General features: G+C 49.9%; 1 protein-coding gene across 7 annotated transcripts in view; it reads left to right on the forward strand.

Moving 5' to 3' along the window:
* The window catches only part of Srgap2 (SLIT-ROBO Rho GTPase activating protein 2), a 301,879-nt gene extending 285,815 nt beyond the window's left edge, over window positions 1-16,064 (forward strand). For 2 of the 7 annotated variants that reach the window (XM_023701145.1, XM_023701144.1), the window contains exons 19-24: window positions 2,423-2,502; window positions 4,802-4,982; window positions 6,438-6,584; window positions 9,659-9,697; window positions 9,908-10,232; window positions 12,757-16,064. In XM_023701145.1, the coding sequence (XP_023556913.1) occupies window positions 2,423-2,502; window positions 4,802-4,982; window positions 6,438-6,584; window positions 9,659-9,697; window positions 9,908-10,232; window positions 12,757-13,140 (1,156 nt within the window). In that variant the 3' untranslated portion in view covers window positions 13,141-16,064. Of the gene's footprint in view, window positions 1-2,422; window positions 2,503-4,801; window positions 4,983-6,437; window positions 6,585-6,914; window positions 7,647-9,658; window positions 9,698-9,907; window positions 10,233-11,141; window positions 11,237-12,756 lie in introns of those variants that run through there. The other 5 variants (XM_004641136.2, XM_004641137.2, XM_023701146.1 and 2 more) reach the window with 4 other exon arrangements.
* The last annotated feature ends 3,765 nt before the right edge of the window (window positions 16,065-19,829 follow it).

The following is a 19,829-nucleotide window of genomic DNA, read 5'->3' on the forward strand; positions in this document are numbered from 1 at the left end:
GCCTACTGCCTACAGAGTGAAAAAAAGTGACATTTGTACCTGTGAGCATCCCAGTAGCAGTGACATTCTGGATTCACTTCTCTGCCATGTTGCAGAGTCCAGGTCTGGGCCCAAACTGAAAGAACCTCAGCTGACTGGCTGGGAGAGAAAGGTTCTGTCACTGATAGATGGCTGGTGGTGCGTAGGGATGTCGGTCAGTTCATCTCAGCCCAGGGGCTGGTGACTCTAGGGAGCAGGCCTTGTGCACAGGACTCATGTTTTTGTCCCTCTCCAGAGGAGTGAAGTCAGGCAGAATGTCTGCCCTTATGCTGAAATAGCAAACCACCATAGGCTCTGGACCTCCCAGAGCACAGAACCCCTCCTCTCCAACCCCTGAAAGGTATGCACCTTCGTCCATTTTTTCCACAGATCTGTGGGTGTTGTGCATTTTACGTTTATTACACCACAGTCGCAGTCTAGGTCAGACCAGAGGCGCAGGTGAGCAGTATTCAGTAACATGGGTTGAGACCTACTCAGAGGCTCCCCATCTCTCCTCCTCTGGGAAGAGAAGTGCCAGCAAAGTCGGCTAAGACAATGAAAGAGGGGATCTCCAAGGCTCCTGGAGAATGTCCATGAAACAGACCCCCACTTGGCTACTTGTCCTCCCCTCAGCTATAGGCAAACCCATTTCTCCACTCTTGCCAGTGCTGAAACAGAAATGCAGTGTTCTAGAACGGCCTGTAGGGTATGTGGCAGCTCCTTCTGGTCCTCAGGTACTGTGGGCCTGGGGGTTGGGGCAGGGAGGGCTGGGGTCTGGAATGAGAGACACATAGGATTTTAGGGCCAGAAGGGACCTGAGGAACTATCATTTTGCCACATTGGTTTCTTTTTTTGTTTTGTTTTGTTTTCCCCTGGTACTGGGGATCAAACTCTGGACCTTGTGTTTGCCAGGCAGGGCTTAAACTGCTGAGCTATGTCCCCAGCCCCGCACATTGGCTTCTAACCAGTAGCACCCAGGTCACGCTGGGCTGGGTAGAAATGCAGATTCTCCAGCTCCAGCCAGATCCAGCAGTGGGTGCTAGGGTGGGGCCATGGAGTTAACCAGCTGACCGGGGCTTCCTGCAGTCTGAGAACTCCCCGCTGAGCACACAGCCACGTGGAAAGGACTGCCTCTGCCCTGTGCACCCTGAGAGCCCCAGTTTCCAGAATGTCACAACACTTATCAAAGGGGCTTTAGGCCTAGAAAACATAAGGAATTATGCTCACATTTTTGGCAGAGAAGAAGCCCTATTAGTGCTCTCCTGGAATTTCTGTGGAGTCAGAGAAGCCCCCTTGGTCCTGGTCACTCCATCTTTGCAAAGCACCCTGGGATTACAGGGCCTGTACCTTGGGGAAGGAGAGGCTGGGGCTGGTGGGCATCATCTGGGAAGGCCATCTCGGTCCTGTGAACTGCTCGAGGTAGAAACCTCAGGTACAAACAGTGTCTTTGTCTACTTTTCCACTGGCCATTCTTGATTCTCTACCCTGAAAGACTTTTTTTAAAGATGAATTTTGTTTTGTTTTGTTTTTTGGTTGGTTTTTTTTTCCCCCTTCTCCCTCTCATCCCCATCAAACCCATGCCTCACACTAAAGCACAAAGTATCTGAGGGCATCAAGCAAGGTGAACAAAGTGAGGAGGGGCTGAGATGTAGCTAACTGGGTGGAGCACCTGCCCACATGCCCAAGGCCCTGGGTTCAACCTCAGCAATGCAAAAATTTAATATAAAAGAAAAAAGGGAAAAATAAAACTTTGTGCTGGGGAGATAGCTCAGTAGAATTAAGCGCCCACCTGGCAAGCGCAGGGTCCTAAATTCAATCCCTGGTACAACAAAAAGAAAAATAAAATAAAAAAGGGACAAAGAAGAAGAGAAGAAAAACCACTTTATCAAGCATTCCAAATGCTTTGCTAAATGGTATCATTAACACCTGACACAGCGCTCGGAGGAGGGCAGAGCACTGTCCTCAGTATATGGTGAGATACTGAGGCGAGCAGGAAAGAGATTACGGTATAGTTCTCAGGGTCACATAGTGGTACCTGATTCAGCTGGATCTGACAGGAAAGTCTCTACTGTAGTCCCTCGTCAGGAAACAGGAACAAATTCAACTAGAGAATCAGCCCTAGAGGACATGACCTGTTCTGTGTTTTCTAAAGAATTCATTCAATAACTTCTAAAGGCTTCCCTTGAGTCTAAGTCCTACATAGTCTCCAGCAGTTCTTGTAGCAGGAGCTAGAGTAAAGGACCAGTGGAGCTGTAGGTCTCATTACTAGTATTTTTTGTGTGTATGTGCCAGGTGTAGTGGGCTCTGGATTGATCTGATGCTCTTGCTCCCAGGAGGCAGTCCATAGGGGAAGAGGAAATTTTTGCAAGCGGTCACTGACATCCTGGTCATTCTTCTGTTGCAGTGATAGCCCTCATGGAGAGACTACCTCAGCTGAAGACTCCACCCAGGATGTGACCACAGAGCACCACACAAGTGATGATGGTATGAGCTCCTGCTTCCTGCTCGGTGGGGCTGCCAGTGCAAGTCGGGTTCTGTGTGCTGGCCGTCCCTTGAGGACAGCAGGCAGCTGTCCTGTCTTTCGTCTCTCCCTTCGTAGGAGGGTCATACCCCACTAGACTAGGCTTTGTATTAAACTAGAGGTGAAGAGCTAGACCCCTCCTAGCTCCTTGTCCAGTTTGGGTACTGCAGGATGTTGGTCCCCTCTTGAGTCCCCAACTCCTACCAAATGGAGTGAAGACCAAAGGGAAAAAGAGATACTTTGAAAACCAGCAGGCGTGAGGACTAGAAAATTGAGTGCCAAGAACAAATAGAAGTGAGCCAGGGGAGTGAATAGGAGGACACAGGAACCCCTTGCTCACTCATCTGCCTGCTGCCTGGATGACGGGAAAAACCTCCCTTTCCTCACTCAGACGATGTGCCTAGGGCCAAATGGAATGCTCAGCTGTCATCCTGAGCCTCTCTGCAGTCCCTGTGATTTATTAGGATCTGTCCAGCCAGCATATTTTCCCACTTCAAACAGCTCCACACCTCCATTTCTGTATCACTTGGGCTTGCGAAAGCACAGCAGCTGACGGGGGGCTTCAGAATTTTCTGGGCAGAAGAATAAAATGGCACTGTTTGCAGGGCTTTGCCTGCTTCCTCCCTGGCTTCAAATGAATTCTGCAGTCCTGAGCCAACTTTTAAAGGAGAAAAACATTAGGATAGCTTACATAGATCTTGGTGGGAGGAAGGTCATCTGCTACGTTATGAGGGGAGTAGGTGAGCTAAGGAATTTAGTATTGGGCCAGAGCTGCCTCATCTCAACTCTTATTAGAGGCTTCGTATATTTTGTCTCTTGATCTTTAATGAAATAGATAGGACCACTGTTTTCCAGTTGAGAAAATGAAGGTCAGAGAGGTCAAGTGGCAGTGAAGGTGTAGAGAACACATCAGGAAACCTAGGGAGACCTTTTCTGGTTGGCCTGCTGTAGTGAAATCGGCCCAGCCTGTTAGGAGCAGACTAACAGTGACCAGCCAGGCTGTGTGGGCATGGCCGTTGTGTTTGTTTTGCCGTCCTAGAGACTGAGCCCAGGGCCTTCACATTGAGCTATAGCCACAGCCCTTTTTATTTTTTAATTTTGAAACAGGGTCTTGCTACAGGCTGGGCTCAAATTTGTGGCCCTCGTGCATCCACCTTCTACTGGGATCACAGTTGCGCACCACGTCTCCTGGCTGTGATCCTGTTTTTGTCCAGCATTCTTCTCCACTTCACAGCAGATCTGACATTCAGGATCTAGGTTTCTGGGCATCTTCTCTTCACTGTCTAGTCCATACCTGCAGCCTAGAGCAGACAGGATGGTGAGGACAGTGACCAATGCACACAGCTGTTCTCACACGTTCACAGAGTGGCGTCCATTGGCTGCTCCTACCCATTCAGGAACAGGGCACTTTATAATCCCCACTTATGAGTGAGACAGAAGCCTACACAAAAGTAAAAGTACACTGTAATGTTTCAGTTTATTTTCCTGTGTGTTTTTCCATAGTTTACCAGACCAGTTATCTTTTTTTAACCTTTTCTTTTCTTTCTGTATGTCTGTCTGTCTGTCTGTCTGTCTGTCTGTCTGTCTGTCTGGTACAGAGTCTCACAATGCAGCTTGGACTTGTAATGTTCCTCCTGTCTCAGTCTCTCCAGTACTGGGATTACAGGCATGCACCACCATGCCCAGTTTTGGTGACTGGCATGGTTCTGGCCTGGCACAGCATATGGTACCAGGGATCAAACCCAGGACCTTGTACTTGCCAGGCAGGCACTTAGACCACTGAGCTATCTTCCCAGCAGTTATTTTCTTTTAAGAGAAAAGAAAAACTTCTATTCTACTGTGGAGAATGGGTAACATAAATAAGTTACTTAAAATATAGTATGATAAATTTTCTGTAATTAGTGGAGTTACTACATAATCAGAAAAGAAATAATGCTTAAAACTAGAGCATAGCAAATTTGGTCATAGAGGGATCAGCATACCAAACTGTATGGAAACACAAAGGAGTTGCTAGACATAACAGGGTTGTCACACATCTCACGAAAGAGAGGAAGTCAAGGTGAGGGGACAGTGGTGCAGAGGCAGGGAAGGACACAGCTCGTTCAGGGTGACAGCATGGGCTGGACAGGAATTGCCATCATCCCTGCTTATGTTTCATACAGGTTACCCTCCCGCACTGTACACCCAGGGGACTTTCCCACCCCATTTCCTCAGTCCGTAGGTCCTAACGATGTGTGTTTCCTCCTTCTCTACCCTTGCCAGAGTGCGAGCCCATAGAGGCCATTGCCAAGTTTGACTACGTGGGCCGCACAGCCCGAGAGCTGTCCTTCAAGAAAGGGGCATCACTGCTGCTTTACCAGAGGGCTTCTGACGACTGGTGGGAAGGCCGGCACAATGGCATCGATGGGCTCATCCCCCATCAGTACATCGTGGTCCAAGACACGTATGTAGGGACAGACACATTTAGGGGTGGCCCCTGGCTGCACTATAGAAGTGAGACTTCAGTTGGGAACTATAGGACCATCCCTCCCAGGAGCACAAAAGGGGCCTGAGGCTCACAGGTCCCTGAAGAGGAACTTCCCCCCAACTCAGTGGAGAAGGTTTTTCAATTTCTCCCCTCTGATCCCCCTTTGAATCACTCTGTCATTCATTTGTTTATGAACCTGCCAGCTAGCACCCACACATACACCTGAGGAGTGGTAATGTGGGCTTTGATGTCACCTCATAAATTGCCTTTCTAGATTAGGGAGACATTTTTATTTCACCACCTTAAAAAAAAAAAAACCATGTACATTCCAACTACCGGAATGCTGGTGGCTCTCTTCTGCCTCCACATGAACATGACAGGTCACTTCCCAGAAGTGTGGTGAAGCACCCTGTACAAGTGACCCCAGTTCATTTAACCCACATGAGGTTGATTTGGGTGAGATGGAGAAGGAAGGAAAAGATGTCTGGGAACAAAGGGAAGCTAAGCTGGTCCCTGAGTCCTCATTAGATGTGCTCTCACTTGGTCCCCACCCTTTGAAGCACTGTCCACTGGGCTGAAAGAACATCCCCTATTGCCCAGGCCAGCCCTCTTCCCTATCCCTTTGCCCCTACTCACTTCCCTTGGATATGACATTGTCACTGTTTTTAGTCTTTCCCTTACTATTATTTTTTAAAGGTTGATATCCTGAATGAGTCTGCACCCTCCCAACCTCTTCCCGGCTTGCAGCTCTGCAGGGAAATCCTCCCTGTGTTGATAACATCACAAATCTGGTGGCGATCTGTGTGCAGACAGAACCCTCCCAAATTTAGCATTATGACTTCACTACGGGACCAAGAAGATGAATGCTAGGAGAGAAGGGCTTTCTTTGTGATCACTAGCCAGAGGGGCCTGGAGAACAGTGGAGACCTGGGGCCGGCGTGGACACTTTAAGCTGGGCTAAGTGTGCTACAAGAGTGTGGCCGTGTGGCTGTGTCCTCCCTCAATGCTGGCATCTCCAGAGCCACCACAGAGCTGATTGTCCTTACCCAGCAGTGCTTGGGACCTCAGCACATAAACTACCACCTGGACTTCCTTCTGCTTCCTCTAGGAGGTGGCCCTGCATGGCCACCCCTGGCAAGCAGCGTGGAGTAGAAGGCAGATGCCTCCAGTCCAGGCGTCCCCTAGCCAAGCCCTCAGGAGGAGCTGAGGATCCCGCAGAACTCAGCGAGTTATTTATGTTTATTTAGCGATCCTCCAAAGGCCCCTAGATGTCCTTGTCTCTGCTTGTAGAGCTGGCCCCACTGGGTACTGCCTGCTGCCTCAAAGCCATGCGGGGGCGTGTTTACGTCAGGGGGGGCCATCTCACCTATTTAACACTGCTTTTTGTGTTGTTGTTCTCCCCCCACCTGCCTGCCTGCCCTGCTACCCCAGCGAGGACGGTGTCACGGAGAGGTCCAGCCCCAAGTCTGAGATTGAGGTCATTTCTGAACCACCTGAAGAAAAGGTGACACCCAGAGCGGGGGCCAGCTGTCCCAGTGGGGGTCACGTAGCTGACATTTATCTTGCAAACATCAACAAGTAAGCGCTGCTTTTCATTCTCTGCTCCCCTGAACAACTCAACTCCCACTACCCAGCCTCACCCCTGGCCTAATCCCCATTCCTGCGTTGCTCATGGGGCCTAACAGTCTGCATGTCTTCAATGCTGCTGTGAAGCAACACAGGAGGCTCAGGGCTCCGGCTCGCTGCGTCATGCTGTGGCAGCGTGTTCTCCTGTGTGTTCCTGCACTGTCTGTCAGCCCCAGCCTCCTTGGCAGTCTCACAGCTAAAACTTTGGCCACATTATGCAAGTTGGTTTTGTACTGTTTCTTAGAGTTGCCTTCTCTTTTCCAATTCTTACTCAAACAATAGTGTTGGATGTCTTCCTTGACCTTTGTCTGGTCAGAGATTCAGTCTTGTGTGTTTCCCACCATGCTCAGCCGCACCAGGTGGGCTCATTAGATGTCACGTGTCTGTCTCCCCGTTTCCTCCACCCGCTGCTGGGAGAAGAGGAAGAACACTGCGCCCAGGGCGAGCTGGGCCCTGGGCCCTTCACTCCCCATGTGACCCAGTGCTCTTTTCTTTTGCCCTTACAAACTGGGAGAAATCATGTTCCATTTTTTTCCTGTTGCTTAAGCCCTGTGTGTTATGCTCCGGAGCAGTCCCTGTCCAGTCTCACTCCTGTCCGGCAGGCTCTTCCCTCTGCCCCCCAGCTTTCATTGTGGCCTTTAGCAACATCCAGGGTTTTAACTCCACCCAGACCCAAGCCGGCTGTCTAGAGGGATCCCGCGCCACCCGCGTGCTGCTGCCTCCCCGAGAGCCGTTCAGGTTATTGGAGAACTAATCTCATCTCAAGGGGCCAGACACCAAGTCCCAAAGCCTACAGACCTCTCTCCGCCAGACCCTGAAACCTGGCCCAGTGCCAGCAGGATGACAAGCCCCAGGGCGCTCCTGATGAATATGGATTGGAGATGATGTACAGTTTTTATTCCCTTCTGGCTTTGGAGGAATGAAATGATTTGCACTTTGAAAACCTGTTAACCATAGCCTCTGGACACCGAGACTGGAAGGAGAATAAAAGATGCTTGTTGTTTTTAAACCACACCAGGTTGCCAGATCTCTTGGCTTCTTTCCAACCAGACGGTAGCAGGGGAGTGGTTGGGTCACGTGGCTCGTTTCCATCGCTTTCACTTTCCGGTTCATAAAGTGGTATATTCAGCTCACTAACTCAGTCTAGCTATAACTTAATTCAGACCTGTAAAAAAAATTGAGAATTTTATACTTCCCTCAGCACACTGCCCTGGTGGGAAGACAAACTAGTAAGCAAGAACTGTGAGCTACATCTTTTTTCTCCTTATTTGCAAGTGTAGGTCAGTTATATGCCTACAGTCATAAGCTTATAAGCCAGGTATTAGGCCAGAAACCAAAGCAGGATTGGTGGAGGGAGAGTTAGCTATTTAGTTATGCACAGACTTTTTCTTTTTGCTGAGGAGGGAGCCCAGGGCCTGACACATGCCATGCAAGTGCTCTACCACTGAACTATAACCCCAGTCCTAGGGATATATTATTAAGCCATCATATACTTGTTGCCTTTGTACAAAATAATTGTGGCGAGTGACAGCTAAACAGTCAAAAGATAAACATCTGGTAGAAAGTCCGTGTCTCCTGAACTGCTTGCGTGGTGGGAGAATTCTCACACTGAAGCTCTCGGAGGACAGGCCTCTGTCCCATGGCCTACCCAGACACCAGCGGTGGGTGGAAGAGGCAGCCCTTAGCACCTCCAGCCCTTCGGAGTGAATCTACCTCCTGGCCTCCCGCTTCCCCTCTCAAGCAAGCTCCTTCAGTTCCTGAGGGCGCTTGGCTCTCTCCCAGTAGGTCTTCACATCTGCCAGCTCCTCCCTTACCTGGTCAGTTCCTCTCCTTCCTTCAAGATTCCACCCAAAACTTTACCCCTGGGGGGCGGGGGCAGCTTTCTGACATCCTGGATTCCACTGGGGTGAGTTAAATGCCCTCCCCCTGTATTCAGGCAGCTTGAGTAATTCGTGGTATTCACATTGCGCCAAGTCCCCCACCAGGCTGAGCTCCCAGGAATGGGGAACTTTGTCTTCCTCATCTTTATATCCCCAGAGCTGGCCAGGGATGTGGCTCCCTGCAGCCACTCCATGGTCTGCCTTCTCAGCAGTTTAGATTTGTGAGTCAGCCATCCTCAAATGGAATAAGGAAATCACAGTCATCAGGGTGTGGCCTCTCGATTTAATTTTCCGCATTTATTAAGCATCCACTTTGTGTCGAGCTCCCTAGAGTTCGCAGTGCTGTGGGCACCCTGAACGAACATGGGAGGGAGGGATCTGCTCTGTCTGCAGCTGCAGTGAGTGGTATCGGAAAGCTTTGCATAGGAGGGCTTGCTTCAGGAGGACTTCCAGAGGCTCAGCATCCGTTTCCACTCGGGAGGGTGGCTGACTCACAAGGCTAGAGCTGCTGATCAGACAGATTGGTGGAGCAGCTGCTCTGGCCAAGACCTGGAGCAGGCTCCAGTTTGTAAAGATGAGGAAGCCCACAGCAGTGAACAGGGCCTCACAGGTGGCCCCTTAACTGCCCAGTCCTCCCTTCCCTACTGTCATGTTCACCTCCCAGCATGGTGGAGTCTGCCCTACCTGCCATCAGCATGAGCATCTCGTGCTTTCTGTAGGCTAGGTCCCTTAAGTCTCACTCTAAGCGGCATGGAATTACCCAGCAGCAGGCCCCGCTCAGAGCTAGGATTCTGCCAGGCTATTTCATTTGAGGGTTTTAGATGTGTGAAGCAAACTGGCTCAGAGCCAGGGCTCAGCCCAGTGCTGGGTGACACAGGACTCATGTGGATGTCGTTCCCCCTTAAGTAAATCCCCTGTTTGGTGTCTGTGGAATAAGCCAGGGCCCACCACTCCAGTGTCTCTGTGCCTAGACCAAGAGATAAGCTAAAACTTGGGAAAGTTGACATTTCTCTTAGCAGCAATTCCTTCCCTCGGTGGTGATGATGAAATTCTCCCTGTTGGGGCCTTTGGTTTCTACTCAAAGCACAGTTTTCCCATGACTCTCTCATTAGACACTTTCCCTTATTTGGACACTTTTTCTGACAGCAACTTATATGTTGAGAGCTCAGTGCCCAGGATTTACAAGTAAGTATCCATTTCTTCTTTGCCCCGGTTGGGGGTGGCAAGGGAACAGACACAGGGAGGAAGCAAGAGAAGGCGACTGAGGAGAGAAGGCTCTCCATGTGCCTCTCCTGCCCACCCGCGTGGGTGCCACAACTGCCCCTCTCTCCCTATCCTGGCCTCATTGGACCTGGGGCTCCCTGCTCACTCGGTCCTCTCTATTTATGATTGAAGGCAAAGGAAGCGTCCAGAACCTGGGAGCATCCGAAAGACATTTCGAAGTGACAGCCATGGGCTGAGCAGTTCCCTGAGTGATTCCTCCTCTTCAGGAGCAGGGGCTAGCTGCCGCCCATCCTCCCAGCCCATCATGAGCCAGAGTCTCCCCAAGGAAGGGGCAGATAAGTGCTCCATCAGCGGGCATGGGAGCCTCAACTCCATCAGCCGCCACTCCTCCCTGAAGAACCGGCTAGACAGTCCGCAAATCCGGAAGACTGCCACAGCAGGCAGGTCCAAAAGCTTCAATAACCACAGGCCCATGGACCCCGAGGTCATTGCACAGGTAACTGGGGGCCCTGGACAAGCAGTTAGCATGGGTCCACATTCATCATTGCCACTCAGAGCAGCCCCTGTGAAAGTGACACACCTCAAGGCAGCACTGGGTTTCATGTACTGTGCTGAACCCCAGACCTAGTGGGCATTCAGGCTCAGACACCTTGCCCAGCCACTGTCTATCTCCCACAAGACCCTGGAGACAGAATAAGAGGCTTCTAACTTCTCACTCAGATACAGTGGTGCCTCAGTTTATGAACTTTTTCTACAATTCTGGTCATTAATGGAATTGATGAGAAATGAATCAAATTTAAAGGTTAAGTTCAGTATTGAACTCATGGGGAAATTTGATTCGGTTCTCGTCCAACTCAGCTCACAACTCCAGTTCTCTTTGGAGAGAATTAAGTTTGTGCCACTGCATTGGCCATTTGCAGAGCCTTGTGTGTGTGTGCGCGCGTGCGTGTGTACCAGGGATCAAACTCAGGACCTTGTGCTTGCCAGGCAGGCACTGATGCCGCTGAGCTATATCTCCAGCCCAGCGCTGCTAATTTTTAAAGCCAGTAGTTAAGGTATTTGAGTAGAGCCCATTCAGCCCAAGTCTTGGGTCTTAAAGCCCAGGTAGATCTTGTGAAGCTGTTTGTTGAGATTCTGAAACACTTGTAACTGCATTCCTAGATGGCTCTGTCCACCTCAGTTATTCCGTTTCCTAAAGTTGTCACAGATACCTAGTAGGCAGATGACTAAGCCACAATATGATTCTGGCCTTGAAGACCCAAAATACTCTGGCCACTAGGGGCCTGAGAACTAAAAGCATTTGTGGCCCAAGGCTCCAGCAGCAGTAGAGATGAGCTCCCCATTAGAGTGTTTTCCTTCATACCTGTACCATATTCATGACTCTCTGTTTTCCATGAAAAATTAGAGAGCCAGCCCCATCTCTAAAACTCCGACTGCCAGGGCCACTCCAGCCAGTGCTCTCAGACGTCTCTCTCAACTGTATAATTTACATTAGAGCAGGTAGGAACTTACATCTTGCTGTGACCCTCAGAAGTCTCAATCTAGTCGAGATTCTCTCACTCCACCTTCCAGGGAGCATTAGGGCTGGGTCTCTGGGCTCCATTGTGCTTTGCTTAAGGAGGTGTCCCTGGCAAGCCCAGTATCAAGCTGTGGGCCTATGATATCTTGCTTTGCTGCCTTCTATCCTATGCCTCTGTTCAAGCTCCTCTTGGCAGTTGGCCTTGCACTATGGGAATCCTCCCTGGTCATCTCTTGGTCAGGCATTACTGGGAATGAAAAGGAACACAGGTGAACAGACTCCAGCTGCAGAGCTGGGCTGAGGGGGCAGATGGAGTTCTTCGCAAGCATCTCAAAGGCTTGAGAGGACTGGGGATTTTGGGCAATAGTGAAAACCTGACCAACACAGTTTTAAAACTGTCATCAAGATGAGTGAAAATGGAATTACTATTGAAAGAAAGCATGGGTTGCTTTGTAGCACAAAAAAATCCACAAGGGGGCCTTTGCTTAAAACATGCAATCTGTCAGTGTGAGCTTAATTTACCACAAGGAGGAGTCCACTGGTGGTATGGGGGCATCTGACAAGTCTGTTTGGCTGGTGTGGGCAGCTGGGAAGTCTCCCCAGGAAGCTGCTCGTTTGCATATGAAAGTTCTTTGGTTCTGCCTTAAGCCGTGGGCTAGGACTACTGGTTTCCTGAGAGCTGAATGCTTCACTGAGTTGCAGAAGGTGATTCACCTGCGCGGGCTTTGGCTCCCCCTCCTGGCCATTCTGTGGTTCCCTTTCTGTGGTGGTGGGTAGGGGAATGTCCTTACAAGTCGGACACTCCCATGAATGAGGCGTGGGATCCTGTTAAGTCTGGGCTTTAGAACTTTCCAGAGGAATGAGGAACAGTTGATGCTTCTAAAATTTAGCCTTCAAATTTAAGAAGATAAAGATTACACTTTCCTCTACCTCTTTTTACAACTAGTACACATTCAAACAGAGGTGAGCATATCCCTGAGTCCTCAGAGTAGCCGAGCTCCCAGCTACTCTGAGTTCTACCTGTGTCCTGCCACTGGATTGTATGTATTTCATCCATTCGGTGCCTCTTTCTAAAACCCAAGGACTAGTTAAAAAAAATCAGTTCAGCCAGCCTAGGGTGGTGGCACACACCTGTAATCCTACCTACTCAGGAGGCTGATGCAGGAAAATGACAAGTTCAAAGCGCCCTAGACAACTAAGACCCCCTCAAAACACAAAAAGTTTTAAGGACTCCAGATGTAACCCTGGAATCACCAATACAGAGGGCAGAGGGTGAAGAAAGAAATAAAAAACAAAATCAGCTCAGTCACCAGGAAAAGCGAACTTGAAAATGATAATCACTCTGTCTCCTCTTCCTCCACATTCTAAGGATTTATATGTTCAAGGACTTTGGCCAAATAACCTGGACCTCTGGTTTCTTCGTGTCTCAGCCTATTTTGTTGAAATAGGTCCCTGGACCTGGTATTTTCGTTCACCTCATCTCCTTTTTCCTGTTCTGCAGGATATTGAGGCAACAATGAACTCTGCCCTGAATGAGCTACGGGAGCTGGAGCGGCAGAGCAGTGTCAAGCACACCCCTGATGTGGTTCTGGACACCTTGGAGCCCCTCAAAACCTCACCAGTGGTGGCTCCCACCTCAGAGCCCTCCAGCCCCCTGCATACCCAGCTCCTCAAGGACCCTGAACCCACCTTCCAGCGCAGTGCCAGTACCGCGGGGGACATGGCCTGTGCCTTCCGGCCTGTCAAGTCTGTCAAGATGGCTGCCCCAGTCAAACCCCCAGCCACACGACCCAAACCCACTGTCTTCCCCAAAACGAATGCCACTAGCCCTGGTGTCAGTTCGTCAGCTTCCCCACAGTCCACTGACAAGTCCTGTACTGTCTGAGGGGTATAAGTTAATTGTTCTAGAGAAGGGGACTGTAGGGACTGACTGTTATTAAAATCTTCCTATTTAACTAGCTTGGGGACTTCAGTTGAAAATTAGATTCTAAGTTGTTATTGCAGAATTAGCCTCCCCATCACCCAAAACCTTGAGAACGAAGCCCTTGCTGTTGCCTTTCCCGTCCCTTCCCACTGCCCTCTACTTCCCCTGGTCGCTGCAGTCCAGCCAACTGCAGTAATGCTGTTCTTAGGGTAGCCAGAGACAGAGTTTTCATTAACAGGTCACTGTGAAATCTGCAAAGGCAATCATGAAGACATGGACTCAAGTGTGTCCCCTCTGACCACAGGGGATGCCTTGCCACATGGTTGGCTTCTGCATCCAGCTTTCAGTGGCATCTGGCTTTTGCTAGACCTGACTACAGAATCACATATAATCCACCTTTGTTTTACACACACAACACACATACAGTGTGCGCACCGGTGTGTGCTTTCTTTGTCTCTGGCATGTGTAGCCTCCTGGTCTTGAAACAGCCTCTTTGTAAATTATTGTGGCAATTCATCCAGGTGCCACCAGGGGTCTCTTTCCGTTACAAACTGTTCTGTGTGGGCCAGAGAAGCTACCTAGCCTTTGGAATCTCTCCCTCCTCTGACCCGTGGCAGGATGGGGCAATCCTATAGTCCGTGAGGGGCTGCGGAGCCTTCCCTGTCTTCCTTCTATTGCTGTGAGTTGGTCACTGGTGTTTGCTTTTGCTCTCCAACCTGTAGAAATACAACCTGATGTTATTAAGGAGCTCTTCAAGTTTTTCTGAATGTATAGACATTTCTCTCATTCCTATCTTTGTCTCCAGTGGACCATTTTCCATTTAAGACATTTTCCTATATAAGACAGTTTTGTAGCTGGTTCCCTTTAGAGTAAAGAGTCTTATTAAAGTTTCATTGTGTTCATGGCAGGTTTGAAAAAGGTAAGAAATGGGTCCTTTCTCTTCCCATTTTTTTGGTCACTTGAAACGTAAAATTCACTACCCTATTAAACAGTTAAAATTCCACTTTGCAAATATAAAAATTGTTGCCAAATGAAAAATTAAGTTCATCCCTTGGTTTGGTTATTTTTATATAAAGTCTCTTTCCAGGGAGCAAAAGGGACTTAGTCATAGTTAGAGACATTGCCCCTTAAAATCAGTTTTCTTATATCTAAACAAGGACAGCTAAGGGAGCCTGGCCTCAGAGGTTCTAGTCTTCCCAAGGACAGATCTAAAAAGCATTAGATGCTGTACAGTTCAGCCTTCCTCCAGCCATTTTCCTGGTTTCCTTCCAAAATGCAGAAACAGCACCCTTTGCATGCGCCAGCCCAGGTTCCAAGCCTGGCCCCGCTATCCTGGCACCAGGTTGCCACGGGGACACAAGGGTGGTGACAGCCACATGTCAGGCTTACAGATCCCAGACACCTAGGTGAGTAAAAGCTGAAATTCATTCCTCTTCTGGTTTGAAAACCACACTTTTGTTCAAGTCTTTGTTTTCCATAGTTTAGGAGAGATGATAGGTTGCCATTCTGGTGGGAAAATCTGAGTATTCTTTGACCTAGAAGAGATCTTGTTGGGACCAATCTGTGAAGTTGGTAGTTAGACTCATGGAAAGATTAGGATGTTTCTCATTCTGTGTGGGGAGGAGGAAGAAGAGGAGGAGCCAGAGGAGCCTGGGGCCTCCCTAGTGAGAAGGGCAACCTGCCACATCAGAAACCACTTGAGGAGCTAGGATGAACCAGGCTTCCTTCAGTACAGTGAGTCACCCCGGAAGAGCTAACTCATGGTTCTTAGGATCTTTGGTTTTTGTTGCTCCAATTAGTGGCCTGTTCTTATTTTGACCTGGGCTTCTCTAGGTCCTAAGCCAAGGGTGATGGAGGGGGCTTTCAAAAACAAGGATCTGCTTCCTAGTTGAAAGCAAAACCCCACTTTATGCTCTACATTCCTGCTAATCCAGCTGATCAAAACTTGTTCCCACACTGTTCTTTGCCCCCTCTCCAGTACTTCCTCTTCTGAGGAAGTAAAAGTGAAACTTTCTTAAAGACAATGCCGAGGGCCTGTCCTGTTGCTCTTGCCTTATTTCCCTTTCAGCCCTGCACATGACTTGTGTTTGCCATCCCCTTGGTCAGTGTCCCCCTGCTGATTTCTGTCATAACCTGCACCGCGTGTGAGTGGTCACCTATGACCCCCAGCTCTGGGAGCCGGGCTGTCATCCTCATCCCTGGTGCTCCTGACACCTTCAAGATGTCCCAGTCCAGAGGACTGGGAACTGACAGGAGAGTCCTACTCGGCGGAGCTCGCTGCAGTCAACTGGAATTGAGGCTGCACACTGTGATTTTACACCGAAAAGCCGAAAGGAGCTGGTCACCTCACCCAGGGCTTGGGGAGATCAGTCTTCAGACATACTTGCCAAAACCAGCATGATGCTCCCAGGAGTCCCGCTCTGCCCACTGTGGATCTTCTTCCCAAGGTGGACTCAAGGGTCAGTCTTTGGAAGAGGGGTCGGGAGGGGTCCCAGCATCCCAATTTGGAAAACAGGAGTTTGCAGCCAGCAGCCTGGAAACTGGAAACCCTGATCTCAGCCAACCTCCTCAGGGCACCCTGGTTTCTCCCCAAGGCAGGAGCACTGGCACCAGCATCAGAAGGAGCAGACCTCGGGGAGGGCTGGTGTCCATGGACTCAACCTTCAGAAGAGAAGTTAGATCTTCCAGGGAATTGCAATGTGGTGGCGTCTGACTTGTATGTCACGTTTGTGTAAAATGGTATATTCTTTAAATAGTGTTGATAACTGGAATATTGTATGTATGCTTGGAGATGCTTTGTGTGAACCTAAGACTGTCACTCAACAAATGTTGGATTGGGGAAAATCCAAAGCACAACTTCAAAATAAAATACATTTTTAGGTTTCGATGCTGCTGTTCACATCCCTTCCCACAGTCTGATTCAGGAGTATAGCTGCTCCGAAGGGATTTTGATTCATCCATGTGAACAGAGCCCTGCCTGGCAACAGGGAGGGAGGAGATGACCTGAGCCAGCCACATCCCTCCCCAGCCAAGGCGCAGCACGCTCACATGTAGAACATGGGTTGCTTTCCCGCAGTATTTCCATTTAGCTCGGATGTGGAACCCAAGAGATTGTACGGTAAGCCTCCGCACACCATTGGCCAGTCTGTTGCCATGCGAACCATTTCCTTCGCAGAATCCACCTTCCCTGATCTCAGTGAGGACTGTTCTCATTTCTATCTTTAGTCAGATTTCCCCCCTTGGAGAAGTGAAGCCTGATAGTTGGCTGGAAACTTTGCCAGCTACAACAAAGGGTGACCTAAGGTTCTTCCCCTCCCCCCCAACTAGGGCCCTGAGTCATTCTGCCTGTTGCCACCCCCTGTGCTGTTGGTGGGGAGGTGGATACAGGCGGTGCTTTGTCTTTTAGATTTTAAGCTCAAGGGTAAAGTTCTTCAGAGATAACTAAGCACTTCCGGCCAGGGTGAGCTGCAGCTCCCCCATGCACCTCGTTGAGATGTCTCACCACAGGCCCAAAGCAGTGGGCCCAGCCAGCCAGGCATGGACTGGAACCCCAGAGGCTCCACTTTCTGAGAAAGGAGAAATGGCATCTGTGGAATTAGCAGGAGTCTTTGGGTCGGTTGAGTTACTGGTTCTTGAAACATACCATGGTCCTTAGCATGTACTTGGTGAAGTGCAAGCCCCCTGCCCAGCACCCCTTCTTGCTGTTCCTGTAGTTTGCACTATGTCTGGAGCCACTTGTCTTCTCACACATCTATGCATTGGTTTTCTTCCCCACACGGGAGCAAGTGTATATGTGCATTTTATAAACATTATTAAGCAAAATATTAAAGATAACAAAATGAGTTTTAGAGTCCTAAGGGACTCTCACATCTAGGGGCTTATTCGAATACCAGTCACTCTGGGCATGGACCAGACCTCTCCACTGAGGGGCTTCCCTGTGTCCTGTGGCCATACATGGATCCTACCCCACACGGCCCAGACACCTCACATCCTCCTAGGGTGCTCATCTCCATCTACTGTTTGTGACTTGCATTCAGCTCTCAGGCCTTCCCTTCCCCTGTGTAAATGGCATAGCTTCGTCTTGAGCTCTCCTGCTGGCCCCCTGACCTTGGGGAAGGCAAAGCTGGAGCTGTTCTTGCACCCTGTGGAGTGAGTCCTCCCTGGAGTACAGCAGGATGCAGGCAGAGGTGATGCCTGGAGCCTCAGAGTAGCTGAGGTGGAGCCACTTCTTAGGCTGTGACAAAGGACAAAAGAGACCTTTTAGAGAGTCCTAAGGCAAGGGCTGCTTCCTCTCATTCTTTTGTGTGTGGGGGGGGGGGGGGGATGGATGTTGGTTAAGCCATAGTCTCACTATATAGCCCAGGCTGGCCTTGGACTCCTAGTGATCCTCCTGCCTCAGCCTCCTGAGTGCACTACTATGCCTAGCTGTCATCTATCTGATGGAAGATGGTGGAAATGAGTAGCAGTGAGCAGTTGAAACAGGTTTCATCCAGATAGAAACCAAGCAAAGGAGAACTGGTGGGTGTAGATTTAGGAATCAGTCTTTAGAGCAATCTCATCTAAATGTTCATAGCTGCAGGAAGCTCCCTCGGGAGTTAATCCTGGCATGTTACATAGAACAGACTGAGATGTTTCATCAGTCAGCAAACTTTCAGCCTTTCCACACAAGCACTGTCATACAGGATTGGACAAGAAATGGTGCTTTCTTCCTAGTTGGAGAGAACAGAAAATAAGCAACATAAGTTGACTGAAAAATAAAACAAGAGAAGTAGTGTCTGGCTGGGTCAGCAAAGGTTACTGTGATGGGAGAGAGGAAGTCTGGAACCCTGCTTGGGTGGGCAGTGCTGAGACCACGCCCTACATCCGGATAGAAATGTCAGATAGGCTGGGACAGAAGTGAGCCTGGGCCGGGGGAAGATTCTGCTGGAGGACAAACATTTGAACTGAGGCTCCTGGACAGACAGGAAAAGGAAAGGGTGGCATCTTCAGAAACCCAGCAGGGAAGAGGGTGCCGCAGAACAGGAGAAGCGAGCCACAGGGAGGTGGGGCCGCAAGCATGGGCCATAGAAACCAAGAGAAGGCGGTGCTCGGGCAAAGACGGAGAGACATGTTTTGGGCATGCGGGACGATGTGAGGTCATTACGAAGGGAAACCAGCATTTTCAGGACAGGAGAAAGATGCCCCAAGGAGTGGGTGGGGCAGTGAGCAAGAAGGAACGAGGAATCGGCGACTCAGAGCATCAAGACTGATGAAGGGGGCCGGCTAGATAGCTCAGCCGTCTAAAAAGCCTGCTTAGGCAAATGGAAAGGGACCTCAATTCCATCTCCAGCAACACATGCCGCACCAGCCCTGCCCACAGGGTGGGCTGAGCTGGCCACACACACAAAAAAAAAAGATAGGTGGAGGGACCAGGCTTTGTTCTCAGATGAAGCCAAGCTGGGGCTGGGACAGCACACCTATAATTCCAGCCACCTAGTGGTCTGAGGCAGGAAGATCAAAAGTTCAAGCTCCCCCTGGGTAGCCTAACAAGACCCTGTCTCAAAACATTAAATAAATAAACAAATGGCTGGGGATGTAGCTCATTGTGAAGGCCTGGGTTCAATCCTCAGCACCATACACAGAAAAAATAAGAGGCCAGTGTCAAAGCTCTTCACTGGTAGGCAGGGACCAGCAGGATAGGAAGAAAGACTACACAGGACAGGAGGAGACAGTCACACAGACAAAATGACAGGGTGACACAGCCAGCAAAGAGGCACATCATCCTGTATCCTGGGATCCTGGGAGGTGTGTGGGCGGGAGCGGTGGGAAGCGGATGTGGGCAGAAAGGGGCTCCCATTGGACCACCACTTCCAGGTCAGCAAAACTGAAGTGAAGGCCAAGTCTTGGGCTGAAGGGGAGGCTGGAGGACCTCAGAGCCAAAAGGAAACACTGCTTTCTACACCAGGAACAATGGAACACAACTACTGCTCTCTTAGCGCCTGTCCCCATGGCTTGGAGGAAAGCACCAGGTCTGGCAGCAGCACTGGTTCCTCTTTCCCTAGCAAAGCTGGCCAGTGCTGACTACTGAGGGCGTCAGGGAGCAGGGCTCTGTGGCACCTTCACTTGGGCCCTGTATACCTGTGGCAGAATACAGGAAAAACACACTGGCCCTCCAGGCCCTGCAGCCCACTCCCATCCCCACCCCACCCCACCCCTCTTCGTTTAAGGCTTTGCACAGATGAGCCAGCTGTGAAAAGCTAGCTCTGGCCACAGGGGCAGAAAATACAGCGAATATTGCTGTCTCTGTTCTTGGTGGTGATTGTATTGTGGGCTGAACCCAGAGCCTCATACATGCTAAGCACACGCTCTGTTTCTGAGCTACATGCCCAGCCCCAACTTCATAGTTGCTATTTTGAGATGGGGTCTTGGCTTGAAATTTTTCCCTTGAACTCCTAGACGTAAGCATCATCCTTCTGCCTCATCCTCCCCAGTAGCTGGGATGACATGCATGCGTCACCACACCCAAAATGGTAGTACTTGTTCAGAACTTACTACACCGGGTGTTTCATGACTTTTGTTTCACACCAGTCCTAAAAGCAAGGTTGAACAGTTTGGCCAAGGTCACCAGGGAAGAGTCAGCCAAGACTCAAACCTCCGTGATGATACTGGCT

This window comes from Octodon degus, unplaced genomic scaffold (assembly GCF_000260255.1).
Source record: "Octodon degus isolate 3935 unplaced genomic scaffold, OctDeg1.0 scaffold00131, whole genome shotgun sequence".
Taxonomy (NCBI): Eukaryota; Metazoa; Chordata; class Mammalia; order Rodentia; family Octodontidae; genus Octodon; species Octodon degus.